General features: G+C 38.3%; 1 protein-coding gene across 1 annotated transcript; it reads left to right on the forward strand.

Annotated features, from left to right (window-relative positions):
• The first annotated feature begins 7249 nt into the window (after positions 1-7249).
• LOC108041584 (glucose 1,6-bisphosphate synthase) lies at positions 7250-9823 on the forward strand. The gene is made up of 2 exons (XM_017119525.1): positions 7250-8258; positions 8802-9823. The coding sequence occupies exons 1-2, from the start codon at positions 7331-7333 to the stop codon at positions 9767-9769; spliced, it is 1896 nt and encodes a 631-aa protein (XP_016975014.1). The 5' UTR covers positions 7250-7330; the 3' UTR covers positions 9770-9823.
• Positions 9824-17984: the final 8161 nt, after the last annotated feature.

A 17984-nucleotide genomic window follows, 5' to 3' on the forward strand; every position in this document is an offset into this window, starting at 1 on the left:
ACAAATTCATGTCCAAGGATGCTGCCTCAGCTTGAACCCCTTTCGCACCTACCATCATTTACCAATTAGTTAATTTTTACGGCAGCGAGCTGAGAAATCTTTCAAATTTCGAGTACAAGTGTCTTTTAATTTCTTATTAGCGGTTTATTATCCCCGCGGACATTCGGGCCATTAATATGCAGGGCGGCTCAGGCGGCAACTCGGTCGAAATCATTAATTTTAATGAGCCTGTGAAAGTGGCCCAAAAAGGATTATGGTGCTTGAGCATTCGGTTAATTACTTAATAATTTGGGCAGGTGTTATTTTTGGAAAGTCAATTCGTAGGGCGTCTTGAGAGCAGGCAAAAGTAATTGGATGCTGTGAAAGTAATTAGAAGTTTGGGGAATTTGGTTTAACAAAAGCTTTGTTTTTGGAAATTTGAAATGGAATGAAAGGTTTCTACGGGATAAGGTTTAAAATACTTATATTTTGCAAGCAATTCATGCACTCATAGCAAAATTAACCCTAAATTTTAGAAATTCGAATTAAAACTTTATTTTTTCTGAATCCAAGAAGAGATTTCTATTTTCAAGGAATTTTTTTCTCAAAACAAGAAAACTTTTCTTGAATCAAGAAAGTGTTTCTCAAATGTAGAAATTGTCGCCATAAACTAAACTCACCTTAAATCCAAGAAAGAATTTCTATATTTTAGTAAAAATGGTACTTGTTTTAGAAATTTTTTTCTTAAAATTAGGAATTCTGCCCTAAAAAATTATTTACCCTAAAAAATAGAAAAATTTTCTCAAATCATCATGCTAATTTCATTTCAGTAAATTTTTTTGCGATTTAAATTAAAACTAAAATCCTTTATTATTTGCTTTTCGGTCAACAATTTCAATATTTGCCTTCTAAGTTCCAATTCAAACAACTAAATCTCCTTTTGAAGGAATTCCTCTTTTAGCTGGTATCAATCAGTTAAGTATCGCCACAAATCGTTTATCCCCAAATCGAATCGAAAGTGCAGCCTTTGAGATCAAACCAAACTTGTTTCAGGCTTCATCGATTTGAGTGCTGATCACGACCAGAAAACCATGGGTTAAGGGGTCCGAAGGGGTTAAGGGAAGTGGATGGACAGAAGGCGAATGGAACATTAATCCGTAATTTGCTGGTTGTGAAGTCGGGCGACTAAGTAATAATTTTTAATAGGAAGCCAATGCCATAAATGGTCAATAGTTGCCACTCAGTTTTTGCTGCTGCTGCATCGATTTTTATATTTCTGTTTTCTTTTTTTGTTTTTTTTTGTGTGTCTGGTGATTTAAGCCTGATCCCTGACAAAAGACGGGAACTGATTTTGGCTTTGATGGAATGCCAAAATCGATTCGGAAATTCGCGGCACGTGCAGAGTGGCGATCGGAGGAGAACTGGCAGCTGAAGTCGGAGTACTAGTACCACGATCTACACCGATTCATTCCGATTCCTGGCCGTAATTTATGAACTTTAATTGTTGGCTTTTATAGAAATGGATTGGTGGCTATAAAGCATTAACAGTTAGAGACGCTGGCGACACTTTTAATTGATTTTCTACCCTTTTGATTTAATTTATGAACTGTTCGCCATATTCGGCTGGCCATACTCGCTGGCCGGTTAAACATTTAATCAATGTTCGAGTATCTCAAATCTGCACTTGCCAGCCAGTCGGCCTTTCAGCCAGTTGGTTATAAATATTTATGAGCCAGCCCAGGCAAAGCTAATGACAAAGTGATAAGGACAATTAAGGAGAAAGCAGCTGCTGCCCAGGGCCAGTGCAATACTGAAATGTGTCACCAGAGTGGATCCTACAGATGGTATGGTATCGTTATGGGGATCGTGAGTACTGCCTTGGATTAGATAAAAGTTAAAAAACATAACATTTTATAATATATTCTCTAATCTAAAAATCCAATCTAATTCACAGTTTTTGGGGTAATGTATACTACACATAAACCACCGATTTAATAACTAATGTCATATAAGAAAGGCAAAATCATGGCTCAAATTTTTTTTAATTTGTTTAGTATTATATATGTTATATAAATTGGTAATTGTTGTCAACTAAATGTTTGAAAAAAAAATTTTAATTTTAAATCTTAATTTATGGTAATGTGACCTTTAAAATTCAACTGCCATATTTGTTTGTATGTAATTATTTGAAATATATTTATAAGAACTTCAAATCAAAGTACCCTAAAGTTATGTCTGCTAACCTACTAAAACGGGTCATATAAATAAAATACACGGGCCAATACAAATATTATTTAATTTTCTTTAAACATAAGACATTAATTCCGTAAAACCTATATAAAATATATATTTTGATTCCGTGTCACGATGTCATGTCCAACCGATGTTAGGTCGTTCATCAGCGATCAACTTGTAAACACGACGAACAAACTGCTGGCTGTAAAATATTGCTGCATTTTTGATCACTTGTCATCCCTGCATGATGGACGATCGGAGCAGGAGACAGCACATCGCATTGGTGGACCTGCGGCCAGTGGTCCAGTAGGTGCTCCCTTCGCCTTCTCCTGGATGTGGAACTCCAGAACAGTTTCAGTCGGAGACGAATTCCGCAGAACCTGTTGACAACACTTGTGCGACAAGCGAAACGATCTCGCTTTTTGCCTCCGCTATTTATTATGTTCAACTGTTTGACTCGATTCGATTCGATGGTGGAAAAAAGTGGTGGCCGAGGTGTCGATATCGCACAATGATTTTAATGATGGGATCGAACCGAACCACTCGCCACAAATACAAAACAAAAAACCAAACATTTGAACGCGGCCTGTTGCAGCAAATCGCTGAGATGCCAATGCTGATAATCAATAATTTTTATATTTCTGCCACATCGCTGGTCGGCTTTTGCCATCCAGCTCAAAGGAGGACTCGAGGAGGATGGCTTCTTGCTGTGTCAGCTCACCCCTTGGCCAGTCACAGGACATGACAATAATCCTTAATTACAGCTCACCCAGAGCCAGCGAAATTCGACTCATAATTGGAGTTCAATGATTCAACCACAATCTTTTTCGATGGGGGAGATTTAAAGTGCTTACTTTCATTTTTACACAGGAAAATGAATAATATTTTTTTTAACTTGCTTACTTTCATTTGTACTTAGGAAAATGAAGAATATTTTTTTAACTTGATATAACTCGTTACAAATTGCAGATTACATATGGTGTTTTTAAAATAATATATTTTATTTGCCAGTTTTCGTATTTTGTTTCGGTGTATTACGTCAGAAATATTTATGGAATAAGTTTATCAGTTTCATTACAAACGAAATCCAGATAAAACTATTTCAAGAAATGGGAGGCTAAGTCCATAAATCATGTTCATGAACAATTTTTGAATAATAATCTTTAAGTTTTAATTGTCTTGGGATACATTTCGTCTCAAGTTAAATAAAATTAAACATAATACTTATAAATAATTTGTACCAGTCATATATCGATAAGAATTTCGTTTTTTTAAATTTCTTGCTGTTTAAGCTTTTTAAATATCATAGTCTTTGAATTTGAGAACTCCATTCCACTTTGCAGTTACCTTTGATTTCTTGTTTGAGTATTCCGTATGCAAAACAAATTGACAGCCAAAGCGAGTTTTCCTTTCACGGATTTGGCAATGTTCGATAGTGTCAAGTGGAAGGTCTCCTGTGACTACGACAGACTTGACTTAACCCCAACAGCAGCAATCCCACATATTCTTTTATTAATGCTGCAAAAGAGCAATGGTACATTTTTGCGTGGAAAAGTGCCAACAATTCCATCAAAGCGCAACCCTTTGAGTGTTGAATTTTCCTGTCACGTCAAGAGAGTTCCCCTTCAACCAATTTTCACACATTTTCCCCCGAACGCAAAACATTGAAATCGCATTCAGCTGATTAGGTTCGAGGTGTCTGAAGGGGAAATTGGGGAATTTCCACTGGTAATGGTGATTGCCAAACCGCTTACGACTTTTGGCATGGAGTTCGCATACCTAGAATCAATGTCGGCAATTAAAAACCTGGCCTAGAGTTTCGCAACTACAGGGGAAGAAGATACAGAAGCAATTGCTGAAAAGACAATTTGATGTGCAATAAAAATGTTGGCCTCGACAATCCGAAAAGGAGACCCCCAGGAAAATGGGAGTTGCGAAATTGGATTTCTGACCCTTTGGCCAGCCATGTGTGAAGGTCCTTGGCCATTTCTATTTGCATCTAATACATAAACATAATGCGTTAATTTCAAAGGAACTTGGCAAGGAGAAAAAAAAATATATGCAAACAAACGAAAAATATTTCCTTTTTTTTTCTGTGGGTGGTAATCAAATTTGCGATGTTTTTTTTTTGCCGCATCTTACTGAATTGCTTGGCTGGGTATTCCCACAGGATTTCGGGGGGTGACCGCAGGACAGGACACACAGGACATGAGCGATACAAATAAACAAATGATGTAAATTTCATTTTCCAGGACTTTGCATTGCTCAAATATGAAAATATGAAAAGCCAGGCCCTTAAATAAATTACATGAAATTTATTTTGCAGTCGAAGGAGATTCAGGAAAAGACCAAAACTATTTGGAGAGTTGGGTGTTTGGGGTGTCTGAAAGTCCCTTTCGGAAATATTAGATTCATCAAAGTTCAGCAGATTTGCATTTATTTCACATTTGTCATGGACCAGCTGCTGCCAAAGGGTCTTAAATGTCAGCCTCATCATCGGACTGCCGGTGCAGACATTAAAAACCACTTTTCGAAGGCGGAAAATCCTCAAAATGATTGGCATTAGCCAAATATATATGGAATGAAAAATGTCAAATAACTCCGAGATTCACGCACAAAATGTCAATTTCAATTTAAGGCTTCGAATGAAATGAATGATTCGGTTTTAATTCTGGTGGAGCAGGTTGTGTTGGGATTTTCAAGGGTGGTGCGTCATGGTTTTCCCAATGAGTTTCCCAACTCAAGTGGGAGTTTTCTTTTGCCTACCATAAAATGTTATGAATTAGCATATTAATAGCTTCGATAGCGTTAGTTATTCGACTTGAAAATCAGGAGATCACGCGGCACATACTCATCCTGCCGCACAGGACACTCGCGGGTGCCATAAAAAATTCACACAACAGCAATTCTGCAGCTCAGAACCCAACGATTAAAATTATGCAAACGCATTATATGGTAGCCTGCATTTTCCGAGTGGAATGGGATGTATGTATCTAGGGAGCCATGGGCCGTAAACACTCAATATTCGTTGCCGCAGGAAAAGATTCTCTTTAAAAGTAAATTGCCTATAGGCAGTCTCTATGCAAATGTGGAAATCGCACGGAGCACTTAAAACAAATCCAGATAGAGACATCTGGAGCAGGGGAAAACCTATTATAAGTGTTCCCTGGCACAAAAGGTTCATAAATCAAGTGTAATATTGTTTTTGGATACGGCAAGTGGCTGTACGATACTTATGAAGTTTTAATTGCCTTGTGACACTTTCCTTTAAATTGTGTAAGGATTATCAATAGCTATAAATTTAAAAAAAACACTAATCACAAATTCAAAATTCCTTTAAATCGATGTTGTTTATGTGTCTTAGGTAATGTTTACTCATTTTGATTATTGGTTAATATTTGGCTGCCTAAAACCACATAAATCGTTAGATATTGAAAATCTATAATGTCTAGGGGGTGTACCATACAAAAAAGGATTGAGAAATGTATATCAGTATGAAAGATTTCGAATCAAAAGAGTTTTGTAATAATTTATAAGAAATAAATTAACTTTTTTAGCTGTTAAGGATAAAAGATCATAATAATTTACAAATAAATCTTTAAGAAATGTAATTAAGGGTATAGTTTTATAGACCTTTAAATGGGTTTTAAGATCTCTAGATTAGTGTAATAATATTAAGAAATTTATCAACTTCTTTGGCTGTTAAAAGGTAAAAAACAATAATAATTTTCTTCAAAGGCTGAAGTTCTCTCACCCGACTTTTTAAAGGAGGATTGATGATTGGGGAGGAGGATTAAGGGCGGGGGCAAGGATGTTGATCTGAGTGCAGGACAATTACCACAACTGCCAGCCGGGAAAGTGCAACTGTGTGCGCTTTGTGCTTTGCCTATCTTGCTGCCTATTCAAGTGTCCATTTTTAATTAACACTCTGACAATTTGACGCGAATGGAAATGCATTTCGAGTGAGTGTGTAACCACGTGCGACCATGTGCGATTGTGTGTCCTTATGTCCGTGTGCAAGGACTAATGTTGCCACTGCGGCGTATGCATGCCGATGAGGATGAGCCTCTGGTTTTGTGGGGAGCTGAGAGCTCTGCGCTGAATGTTTAGAATGCAATTGACGTGTCAGAGGGCAAATGCACTGGGTGGAGGGGGTTCGAGGGGGAAGAGGGTTCAGGACATCAGACAATAAAGGGGGGTGGCTGATAAATGTTGCATGCGCCTGTGTAACCCAATTACCGTTCTGCAAATTACCCACACCAGGCTGCAAGGATTCGTGTGCCGAGTTTGGCGGAGTTTGGGGCCACATTCCTAGACTCGCTTTGCATAATTGATGACAAATTGAAATCATGTTTATGGCATAGAGGCTGGGACATTCCATAAAATATTTTACATAGATTTTTGATGCAGACAGTCTTCGCCTCAAACCCATCTGGACTTTCCCTTTTCCTCGACTTTTTCCTAGGCCATAAATCCCGGACTGGCCAGGCCAAATCAAATGGCCAATGGATCAATTTGCGGTTGATGGAGCTTAGCCGCTTGAGTCTTCCTCTCGGGGCTCGTAAATCGCCATGAGTGGGGGCCATAAATTTTCAATTGGTCAGTGGGTGAGGAAAGGGTAAAGGACACTCCACCACAAAAAAAGAATAAATAGCCTAGCTGGTAGTTAGCTAACATTAAAGGACAATTTTCCATTTAGAGGGGTCTTAAATCTAAGCAGCGTTAAATGCTTAACTATAGAATATTTGTCGATTAGCATATTTCAAATTGGAACCTTTACACATTAAGTTTGTTAAAAAAAAGACTATTCTAAAGGGAGTTACATTGTAGAGTGAAAGACTTTGTATAAGATTTGACATCCAACTAAACTGAATTCGCTTTTCTATAATTTTTAATTTTTGGACTGAAATGCGAAAGGTATAAATGCCTAGCTTTAAGATTGTGTTAAGTAACTTCTATACATTAAGCTTTGCTAGCTTTAAGAATTATTGATAATAATATTAAAATTAAAACCAAAAGAACTAGGACTTATAACTCATCTCAAAAATGTAAATTCAAATTGCTAAACAACCAAATTTTCAGTTAGAAGGGTCTACTTTTCAATCTCGGCCAGAAAATGTCCATTACTCTGAAGCGGAGAACGGTGATTTCGCCGCAGGACCTCCTGAAGACACTCACTTTATCTGGTGAAGAGGATCTGGACCTGCAGATCAAGAACTGGGTGATGTGGGACCGCAATGAGGCGACGCTGCACCAGGTGACCGAGGCGGTGAAGGATCAGGATTGGGAGGCTCTGCGGGTGAGGCTGTGCCACAGGATCACCTATTTGTCCACTGGCCTGAGGGGTGGAATGCGGGCTGGCTTCGACTCGCTGAACGATGTGGTGATCATCGAGGTGGCCCAAGGCATTTGTGCCTACCTCCTGGATGTCTATCCCAGTATCCAGAAGCGGCAAACCCAGGGCGTGGTGGTGGGCTACGATGGAAGGTACAATAGCAAGCGATTCGCCCAGCTCATCACCACCGTGCTGGCAAACAATGACTTCAAGGTGTACCTCTTCACCCGGATGACTCCCACACCCTTCATCCCTTTCTCCATTGTGACCCTAAAGTGTTTGGCGGGTGTGGTGGTCACCGCATCACATAATCCCAAGGAGGACAATGGCATCAAGGTGTACTGGACAAATGGAGCTCAAGCGATGGCGCCGCACGATCAACGGATTCACGATTACATGCTGAACAACCTGGAGCCAAAGCCTTCGTCCTGGGAAACTTCATCGCTGATTGATCATCAGTTTGTGGAGGATCCCTACCGTCAGATATATCCGCTTTTCTATGCAACTTTGAAGAAGCTAGTGCCTCCGATTTATCTGGAGACCAACGAGTGCAGTCAGTTAAGGTTCATCTACACAGCTCTCCATGGAGTGGGCTATCCCTTCATGAGGGAGGCCTTCTACCAGGCAAGACTTAAGCCCGTGATTCCAGTGCTCGAGCAAAAGGATCCGGACCCGGAGTTCCCCACATTGACCAAGCCCAATCCGGAAGGTGAGTAATGTGTACTTATGGGTTTTGATATAGCAAGTTTGTTGCTTTAAGCAAAATATATGTTTTATTAGTTGGTGATAGACGATAAATTCAATTTCAGTGCGACACAGAATATCAAAACCTTTCAGATATTTTTCTCTACTTTAAGAGGACAGTTCATTTCATTACATTTTAGACATACATTTATGTACATTTCTTTCGCTGGGCAGTTCGTTTAAAAGAGTAAGTTTGTTGCATAAACAAAATCTATGTTTTCTAAGTTTGTGGTAGACGATGTATCAGCAGCCAGTCAATTTCAAATATATACTCTAAATGCTACACATAATATAACAAAAATTATCTTCTTTTAAAGGGCAGTTCGTATTAAAGTCTTAAGCAAAATATATGTATTATAAGTTGCTGGTAGATGTTACTTATTGAATATCAGAAATTGATTTAAGATAAAAATTGGTGGTAGACGATGCATCAGCATGCATAAAATTATATTTTAGATTTTCTATTTTTACAAAATATCAAAACCATTTAAATAATTTAATCTTTTAGAGGGCAGGGAAGCCCTAAAGCTGGCCATCAAGAAGGCGGAGGCGGAGCACTGCACCCTGGTCCTGGCCAATGATCCGGATGGTGATCGCCTGGCCGTTGCGGAATTGGATCCCCGAGGTCGCTGGAAGGTGTTCAATGGCAACGAACTGGGCGCTTTGCTGGGATGGTGGTCCCTGGAGAACTACAAGACCATGACGGACAAGCCGGCGGTTTCCAATTGCGTAATGTTGGCCACGCTGGTCAGCTCGCGAATCCTGGCGGCGATGGCTCGAACGGAGGGATTCGTTTTCGTGGAGGGAATGACGAGCTTTTCCTGGTTGGCTAATCGGGCCTTGGACCTGCAAAAATCCGGAAGGACGGTGCTCTTTGCCTTTGAGGAGTGCTTTGGCTACATGTTCGGGATGAGTCTGCCGGATAAGGATGGAATCGGAGCAGCCATGCAATTGGCCACCATGGCCTGTCATCTGCGCAGCTCCCGGAATGTGACCCTGATCGAGAAGCTGAGGGAGATCTACGATACCTACGGCTACCACTCCTCGGTTTCGTCCGTTTTCATGGCTGACAGTCCAGATACAATCACAGCGATCTTTGAACACTTGCGCAATTTCACGGATGAAGGTGGCTATCCCATTTGTATTTTGGAGGGCGAATTCGATGTGGTCCATGTCCGGGACTTGACCACTGGACTGGACACCTCCGTGGACGACCAAAAGGCCCGCCTGCCCGTCAATCCAGATGCCCAACTGATCACCTTTACCTTCACCAATGGCTATATAGTCACCCTGCGATCGGCTGGCGGCGATGATATCAAGATAAAACTCAATGCAGAGATATGCGGTTTGCCGCAGGAGAAGGAGTGGGACGAGCTCCACGACAAGCTCAATCGGATGACCAACGCCGTGGTCGAGGAGTTCCTCGATCCCGAGGAGAACGGACTCACCGATTCTTCGGTGATTGTACAACCTTAATTTCACGCTCGGTTTATTTAGATCTTTTTTTTAAATAAAGGCTAGTTAATACAATCTAAAAGAAATGATTAATTTCTATACCATTCTATAATAGATTTCTGGAACCCTACAACCTTAAGGGAAATCATGCATGTACTTTTAAACTGATTTAAAAAATTTAATTTTTGTTTTCGTTTCAAAAAGATTATTGTAATTTATTTTTAACTTAAATTATGGGACGATAGTTTTGATCTGTTCTGGTAACGTACAATTTTAATAAGTTTATTGTTCTAAAAAAATGATATACTTAACTTTTCACTTTGTGATTAGATGAAAAAAAATATGAATAATTTCCTAGTTTGTCATGGTTTGTTTACCAGATTTAAGAAAAATCGTTGCCCTTGCCTTTTGCCTATTAAAGTGCTGTGAAAATGTCTTAGGTGAAGATGGGGAGCTGAAAAAGCCGCAGAACGCCAATTAAGCGTGCACAGAAATTGCCAACCATGTGGGTTATGTGGGCCAAGGAGGGGGAGTCCAAACATGGCCAACATCATCCTTTGTTTTCCCACCACACAGACGTATCTGTATCTCTAACCGAGCGAAAGTATCTGGCAAGACAAACACTGAAATTTTATAGTTTGCCTGCTAATTGCACTCTGGGGGTGCTTTCACCTCCCACACCTCCCACACCCTACTATACCACCCACTCCACCCCCACTCCAGTACGCTCCACCCCCCTGATTGTGTGGTAATCGCTTCCGATTGTGCGAATCAGCAAAAGTCAGCTCACATAATGAAAACAGTGATTAAGAGTTGGCTGGGCCATCAACATGTAAGTCGTTTTGGAGTTTATAACATACAAGTACATGGCTCATTGTTTCATCTTGGTTTTCGGGTACACCTCCACACATATCACATATTTGTTTAGCAGGTCAAACGGAATATTTCAATAGCTGGAAAATGAAGAGTGCCCAGGTAAACAAGGCGATGATCCCCGAGGTCGTCGTCAAGTCAAATTTCATTCGAGACAAAAGGTTGGCCCCCACTCACATGGCCATTAAATTTTCCCTAAAATACATACTCGAACTGGGATCCAAACGCACACGAATTAAATATTAATCCCTGTCGACGAGTGGGTTTCTTGTATTTTTTGCTGTTTTTCTTGTATTTTTGGATGGGTTCCGCCACGTTTTACACGGTTAGTGGCGATGCGCCAAGGTTAGTGCATTATTAAGCACTGTTTATGCGACATTAGGAACATAAAAGGCGACCCAAAGTCGATGTAAATAAGACACGGGCCCCTGGCAAATCAACAAAATAAAACGAATATCCCACATGTGGGTGGATGGGTCTCCTTTTGCGTTTGGTTTGAGGGTATTTCAAAATTTGGATACTGCCATTAAAATAACTAAGAGGCTTTCGGGTTGTTAAAGCGGGAATATTGAGTGAGACATGTTATTTATAGGGGGTGGATTTGAGGACTTTTCGTGGATTAAAATGCTTTATTTGAGAGTGCCTTACAGAGTCTTTTAGCTAAAGAGTTGATTTGGTGAATTATTAAAGGCAGTGCTACATTTTAAATAGTTTTGGCTTAATACTTTTTTATACTCTTGCGAGGGTATTATAATTACAGTCAATTGACCCACAATTCGACTTCCAGAGTCTGATTTTAAAGTGACATACCTCTAAAGACTTGTGGATTGATTCTCTAAAAATTATCATTTAAATTTTTCATTTTGGAGTTGATCAATATTTTGACCCATTTTCATGTTGGTTATTTGTAAGTTTCCGACGACATGTAAAATGGTGACCCACACAATTGGACTTCCAGAGTCTATAACTTTACCAAATTTAGGCCGATTTTAAAGTGACATACCTCTAAAGTCTCGTGGATTGATTCTCTAAGCATTCAAATTTGTCAATTTTAAGCTGATAAATTTTTTAACCATTTTCATGGAAGTTATATTAAAGTTTCCGATACTGACTAAGTAATGTTATTAAAACTTAAATTTTTAAAAGATAATATAAGCATAAGGTGTAAATTGATAATGTAAATCTTAAGGATTTATCATGTATATGTTAAAATAATAGCTTTATATCTGTGGCTGGATTTCTTTCTTTCTTTGAAATATACAAATACAATTATATTTTGCAAGGTCTACAACATCATATAGAAATTTGTTCCGTTTAAAATTGGATGCAGCCGCACAAATTGGATTTTAATCCGTTTGCAATGCAGAATAAACCTACAATTGGAACCGCTGGGTTGTTCACCAATAGGATTCTGAACATCCTGGCCCTGTGGCACATATGTTGTGGATATTCTGTTACACCAGCCGGAGTCCGCCGTAATGAGGACCGACCGTAGAACCACCCTCAGTCCTCGTCCTCGTCCTCGAATGGCCACAAAAAAATACGGGGTGCCAGCGGCACTGGGACAATGGTATCTTAAATTCGCATTCGAAATGAGGCGAGCGGAGTGCGCTGGTAAATTGATTACGTGCCACTTGCTCACATCATCAATTTCAGTCCATATGCGCGAAAATCCTTTGACTAACGAGTGCCACAGGACTAAGGACATAGGACACAGTACACAGTATACAGGAACCCTGCAATCGGCGGCACCCACAAATTGTTAGTTGACACTCGAAATTTCTGGTGTTCAGCATCGTTAATTAAGAGCATTTGTTGACTTCCGCTGTGGTGACCGTTTATTTGCTGTTTGTTTTTCTTTACACCCGATTTCCTGCGGTTTCGAGGGAGGCTGGTTGGTGATTGTAATCACAGGATTATGATTTTGATACCAGAGTGACATCAAGTGTTTGGCGGCTGAAGGACTTATCTAAAATTAAAGTTAAAGTTTTGAATTATATCGTCTGTGAAGAATAATTTCATATAATTTAGTGAGTTTCTAACCAAAAGGCGCCTTAAGTTATTTCTTAAAAACTACCACTTCTTAAAATTGAGTAAAAATGCGGTGCTTGCTTTTTTTCATAGTGAAATTCTTAATTTTAACCAGCATTTATTTGTAAATGTTTCTGTTTAATATACTAACAGTTGGCTTAACAATTTGTACACATATGTGGACACAACTTTTCTGTTCAAAAAATAAGTTTTTTTAATTGCCCAAATCAGTAAAAACTATCATTCTAAAATAGTTTGCTAAGCTTCAAAATATTAAATAAACCAAGGCAGCGATTTTTAAGTTTCCTCTTCCATAAAAATAAACAAAAAAGCTGGGATTTCTACACACATTTTTTTTTTGGAAAAAAAATAGTTCTTAGTTCTATACAAAATGTTAATTCAATCAATAATTCATCAGTTTTACGGCAGCTGCAAGGATCATCGTCCTTCGCGTTGCCCCTCACCCCCTCTAGTCGCATCTCTTTCTAACAATTTGTTTTTACTGTTTTATTGTTTTCGTTTTTGTCGCATAAAAATGACAACAAATTAGTTTGGCTGCCGTCGGTGGTTTCCCGCTGGGTTTTTCACAGTTTTGTTCGATATCCGTTTGTTTGTTTGCTTTTTTTTTTTTGCCTGTCTTTCCCGACTTCGTGTCCTTGAGTGCTGGCCAATAAATTATGTGAAGGATGCTGTCACTGCAGCGCCTCACTCCCCTAAAATCGGGCAATTCGGACGGGGTTAAGTCTAGGGATCAGGGTTTTTTCGAATCCAGCGAGGGCGCGACGTGTTTTTGATTAGCTTTATTAAATATGCAAACAATGAAATTGTTGTCCTGTTTTTTCCCATATTGTTTTTGTGCACAAAAGTGTAAAATTCGTCGGATGCTTAATTGCCGCAACATTTCTATTAAATAAACTCAAAGGTACATAGATGGAAAAAACCTGAAAAAATGTTTAATTTAATATGCATTGCTTACAATATTTCCGTGGCAGACACAACCCTCCAGATTTCACGGCAAACAAATTGCTGGTAATGCATTTTAATTTTGTTTGCTTTTTTTTCTTGCTCCTGCAATAAATAACATTTTTTTAATACAAATTTGAAGTGAAAAGTGCTCATAATTTAGCTCTGCATCTTGGGTGCGACTGCCAATTTACATGTTTTTCCCGTATTCCGCAGCTGTATGAATATTTAAAAGAAATGTGTTTTTTAAACTTGAATATAGAAAAATTATATTTGACTTTGGTCAGTTTGCTTTTCTCTTTTCCCTTTAATTTCTTTCACTTCTTATAAGAAGCAGCCAATAAGAACTAAATGTTGCTGTAAGAGAAATTCCCAGCGGCTAAGAGAAAGGCGAAAAGAGTCAAGACCGAAGAGAATGGAGAACTGCTTTATCGACGCACACTAAATTCGACTGCTTTCTAAATTGGAATTTATAAATTATATAGAAACTACATTTTTACTTAGGATTAAAAATGAATTTAATGGAATTTAAATTCAAATTAAGTGAAATATTTTTTGTCCTAAAAAAAAATACAATTTTATTTAACGATTGCTTACATTTTTTCAATAGCTTATAATGGTTGTATATACAACATTAATTAAAATGTTAAAAACAAAAATTTTTAATTCGAATGGTTAGTGGAGTGCCGAGTGGAGTTACAAAAACATCCTTAATTTTTGATAGAAAAGTGTTAAACAAATATTTTATGTATTATTAAGTAAATATGTAATATAACCAGCAACATGTTGAGAATTGGCAAACAAGACTTGATATTTAGATTTATGCTTTGTTTATTTGTTTGTATCAGATGTTGTTGCTGCATTGTCACCATTTTGGAAAGTGGGTTCAGTGGGTGGGGATCAGAAAAGTGTGTGGAAAAGTGGAAAAGAGTTACGAGAAAGCGAATGGAAGGGAAAATGACCCATGGGAACGCAACGGAAATCTACGTCTGCATATGGAGATGCTATTGCTCTTATCCCTGCTGCTCATGTTGTTGCTTTCGTTACTGTTGCCATTATTTTGGGTGAAATTTTCACCCTTTTGCAAGGACACCACCTCCCGATTACCCCCGCATGTGGAAAAACAGTAACAAATAACTGAAACGTCAGAAAAGTGCACATATTGCATGAAAAAGGGTTCATTAGCAGCATCAATTAAAGTTAGAGATCCGAAAAGGTTAGTTACAAAAACCCAGTTAGAAAGATATAATTATATTTTAAGGGCTATGAATGGGTATGAAATTATTTTAATTAAAATGAAAGTATATATTAAACTAAGGTTCAGTTATTTATAAATAAGTAGGCAAGGTCACAATTATGTTCCGTTTTTCTCAAGAGTTACATTTATTTCATACAGTTTGAAACATTTTAAGCTTTAAAAAATTCACTTCTTATCTTAAATAGTTTTTTAATGGTTGGCATCCTGAGAAAGCTTTGAGTTATTTATATTAATCTTATCTTAAGATAACCACCTTTAGTCAACCAATGGTTAAAGGTATTTATCCTAAATCATTTCAAATTGGTCTTTTTCATCCTTTCAGATTTCCATTATTTGTTTGCTTCCAGTTTTGCCATCAATTATTACCAGCAATTCTGTCAATCTCCCAGGAAAAGAGGAACTCTCAGACTCTTCTGTTTTTCCACTTTTCGACTGGGCATTGTTTAACAATTAACGGAACAAGTTGCTTAACTTTACCTAAACGATTTAAGTCAACAGAGCTCTTTACTCTTCACTCAGCCTCCTTCACTCCGCGTTGTCCTTCACTCCGCGTTGTCCTTCACTCCGCGTTATCCTTCACTCACTCAGTGGACCGAGTGTCCTCGTCACTTGCTCATCGGAGGAGAGGAGAGGAAAGGAGAGATGAGGCAGTGAGTCCTGGCAGTGCTTCCGCTTCCGATGACTGCACAAATCGTTGGTCTCCTTTTTTGCAGCTCCATTTCCATTTTTTTTCAGCAGCTTTTTGCTTCTGCTCCTGCTGAAATGACAGAAATTTGTCAGGAAACAGTTCGTTTTGTTTGGTTCTCGTTTGGCGGCACTCACCTGACTCACCTGCTCAACTTTTTGTCCCTCAACCTCGCCTTCCTGAACCTTTTTGTTTGCTTTGGCCTGAAAGCCAAAAAGTGCTTAAGACTACCCCACTTCATGGAAGCTGCAAAGCATCGCTAAAAAGGACTTCAACAGAAAATAAACGAATAGGAACACTTATTTGCAGTGATTGAAATGTATCTTATATTTTCAAAATGTACATAAAAGGTACGAACAAGTTCAATGGGCATTAATTCGCTTTTCAAATAAAAGGGGGGTAAGTAATTATAAAATATTTTTGTTTAACTCGGGAATAGGATGGATATCATATTTTTGCAGTTTTTTTTATGTCAAGGCAGTCTTTGGTAGTTAATAAATGTTTAAATATTTAATAAATTATATTAATCAATATTTAAGAAATATGTAAATAGTAATAATAAATAAAAGTAACAACTATTTCTTGAGCATTTCTTATTTCCCCCGTAAGTATACTTTCTAACGACGCCCATGACCCATGTTGTCCTTGCATTTCTGCCCACCCACAGTCAGTTAAAGGATTCCTTTGGAACTGGCAGCGTGCGGCTTCAATAATTAAATTTGCGACATTTCAACGCTCCGGCGATCAATAAAATGGAATGGAATTAACTGTTGTCAATTATCCGTCGCTGCTTTCATGCCTCTAAATAGCAAATGCAGCAAAAGCAAAAACAGAACCAGAAGCAGCGAAAAAGTAAAAAGCAAAGTCGAGCGATTGGATTGCCGACAATAAAATGTCACTTGATCGCTGCATTGGCGCTCGTGTCCAACTGAATTTAGGCATCGCCGGCGGTGGTCACTCTCTGGAAGTTGGATCGGTATTAAAGGGGGGAGGGGGATGAGGAGCTACACAGCAAAAAAAAATAGGGGACAATCTGTCATTATTCACTATTTAATTTAACCATTCCCAAAATAAACTGTTTTACAGAAAATTCTTAGAGACTTAGATTTTTATTTTTATAAAATTCTCCTAATAACTTTTAAATTATTTTTTAAATCACTAATGTTACCAAGTTAATTGCCAAGTAACAATATTAAAAAATTTTATTTTTGACTGCATAAGTATCGAAACCCTAAAGATTTCTATAGCCCCCCATTTGTATTAACTTTTAAGGTTTATTTGTTAGATTGAACTAAATTTTGATCAAATACCTTATATTTTAAGTATTACTCCAAACAGTTGTATTATATGTTTTCAAATTTAAGCTTATAGCTTATATATTTCTTACACAGTTTTGTTTTGTGTGTGACGTTGGGTGGATAACGAAGAGGCAGGGTGGTGGTGCTGGTGGTGGTGGTGGTTGCCTGACCAGGTGGCGTCGATCTACCGCAACGCTCGACCACACAAGACGCTTAATTTGTTGCAAGTTGTCCGCTGTCTCCGCTTGACTCCCCATCAATCAGCGGCCGATTCTTTAACTGGAATGGTGCAAGAACAGGCAGAAGAATCGCTTTTTGCGACAGTCCCGTTTCATCGAAAATTCAGAGCACGCGAACTGAAGCATGTTCCTTCGATTTCCCTCTTCATCTAAATCTTTGCATTAAGCTTTCTTTGAAACCCACAAAAGCTTCTAATGGTTTCTTGGGTGTTTTTTATGACAGCAGAATTTAGGTAAAAGAGAGTCAGATGTAGTAAAAAAGAGTAAAAAACTGTTTCTTCAACAAATAATTTATTTAAGCTTTGATTGAGAGAATTGAAGCTCAGCTTGCACCTGGTTCTTTCCCAAAGTCAAAGGTTGATTCATGCTATTATACCTCGAATGAGCCATCAACTATAATTAGTGATTAACTGGGTTCAAAAATCTATAGAAAAGATAATCAACAAACTTAGCAGAAACGTGTAGTCAAGTTGACTTTAGAATGTACTAAAAATAAGTATGTTCCGGGGTAAAAACTATTTTAGCTTCCAAAGATTATTTATATATATTTATATAGGGGTTAGTCTTTTTAGTCCCATGCAGCGACTAATGGAAATAAGTAATACAAATTTCATTTAAAAATCCCAACTCCTTGCAGACCAAAATCAGAATGGCAAAAGGTAAATCATAATATATGCATAGTTGAAAGATTCAAGTACTTATGATGAATTAATCTCTTTACCCGAGAATTCCTTAACCTTCTTGTGGCCCTCCCCTAATTAACCCTTAGCCGCGCTCCACACATGCCATCCACTCTAATGAAAATCTATCACAGTCAGCGCAGGTCCCGGTGAAAAAGTAAATTCATTACACTTTCCCAATTATGTGAGATACATTTTAATAAAGGCGG

This window comes from Drosophila rhopaloa, unplaced genomic scaffold, assembly GCF_018152115.1.
Source record: "Drosophila rhopaloa isolate 14029-0021.01 unplaced genomic scaffold, ASM1815211v1 contig_115, whole genome shotgun sequence".
Lineage (NCBI taxonomy): Eukaryota > Metazoa > Arthropoda > Insecta > Diptera > Drosophilidae > Drosophila > Drosophila rhopaloa.

What these genes read in the sequence shown, in the direction of transcription:
- LOC108041584 (XM_017119525.1), top strand. Translation starts at nt 7,331, where the DNA reads ATGTCCATTACTCTGAAGCGGAGAACGGTGATTTCGCCGCAGGACCTC. An exon ending in GACCAAGCCCAATCCGGAAG is followed by an intron (nt 8,259 to 8,801) that starts GTGAGTAATGTG and finishes TTAATCTTTTAG; the next exon opens with AGGGCAGGGAAGCCCTAAAG.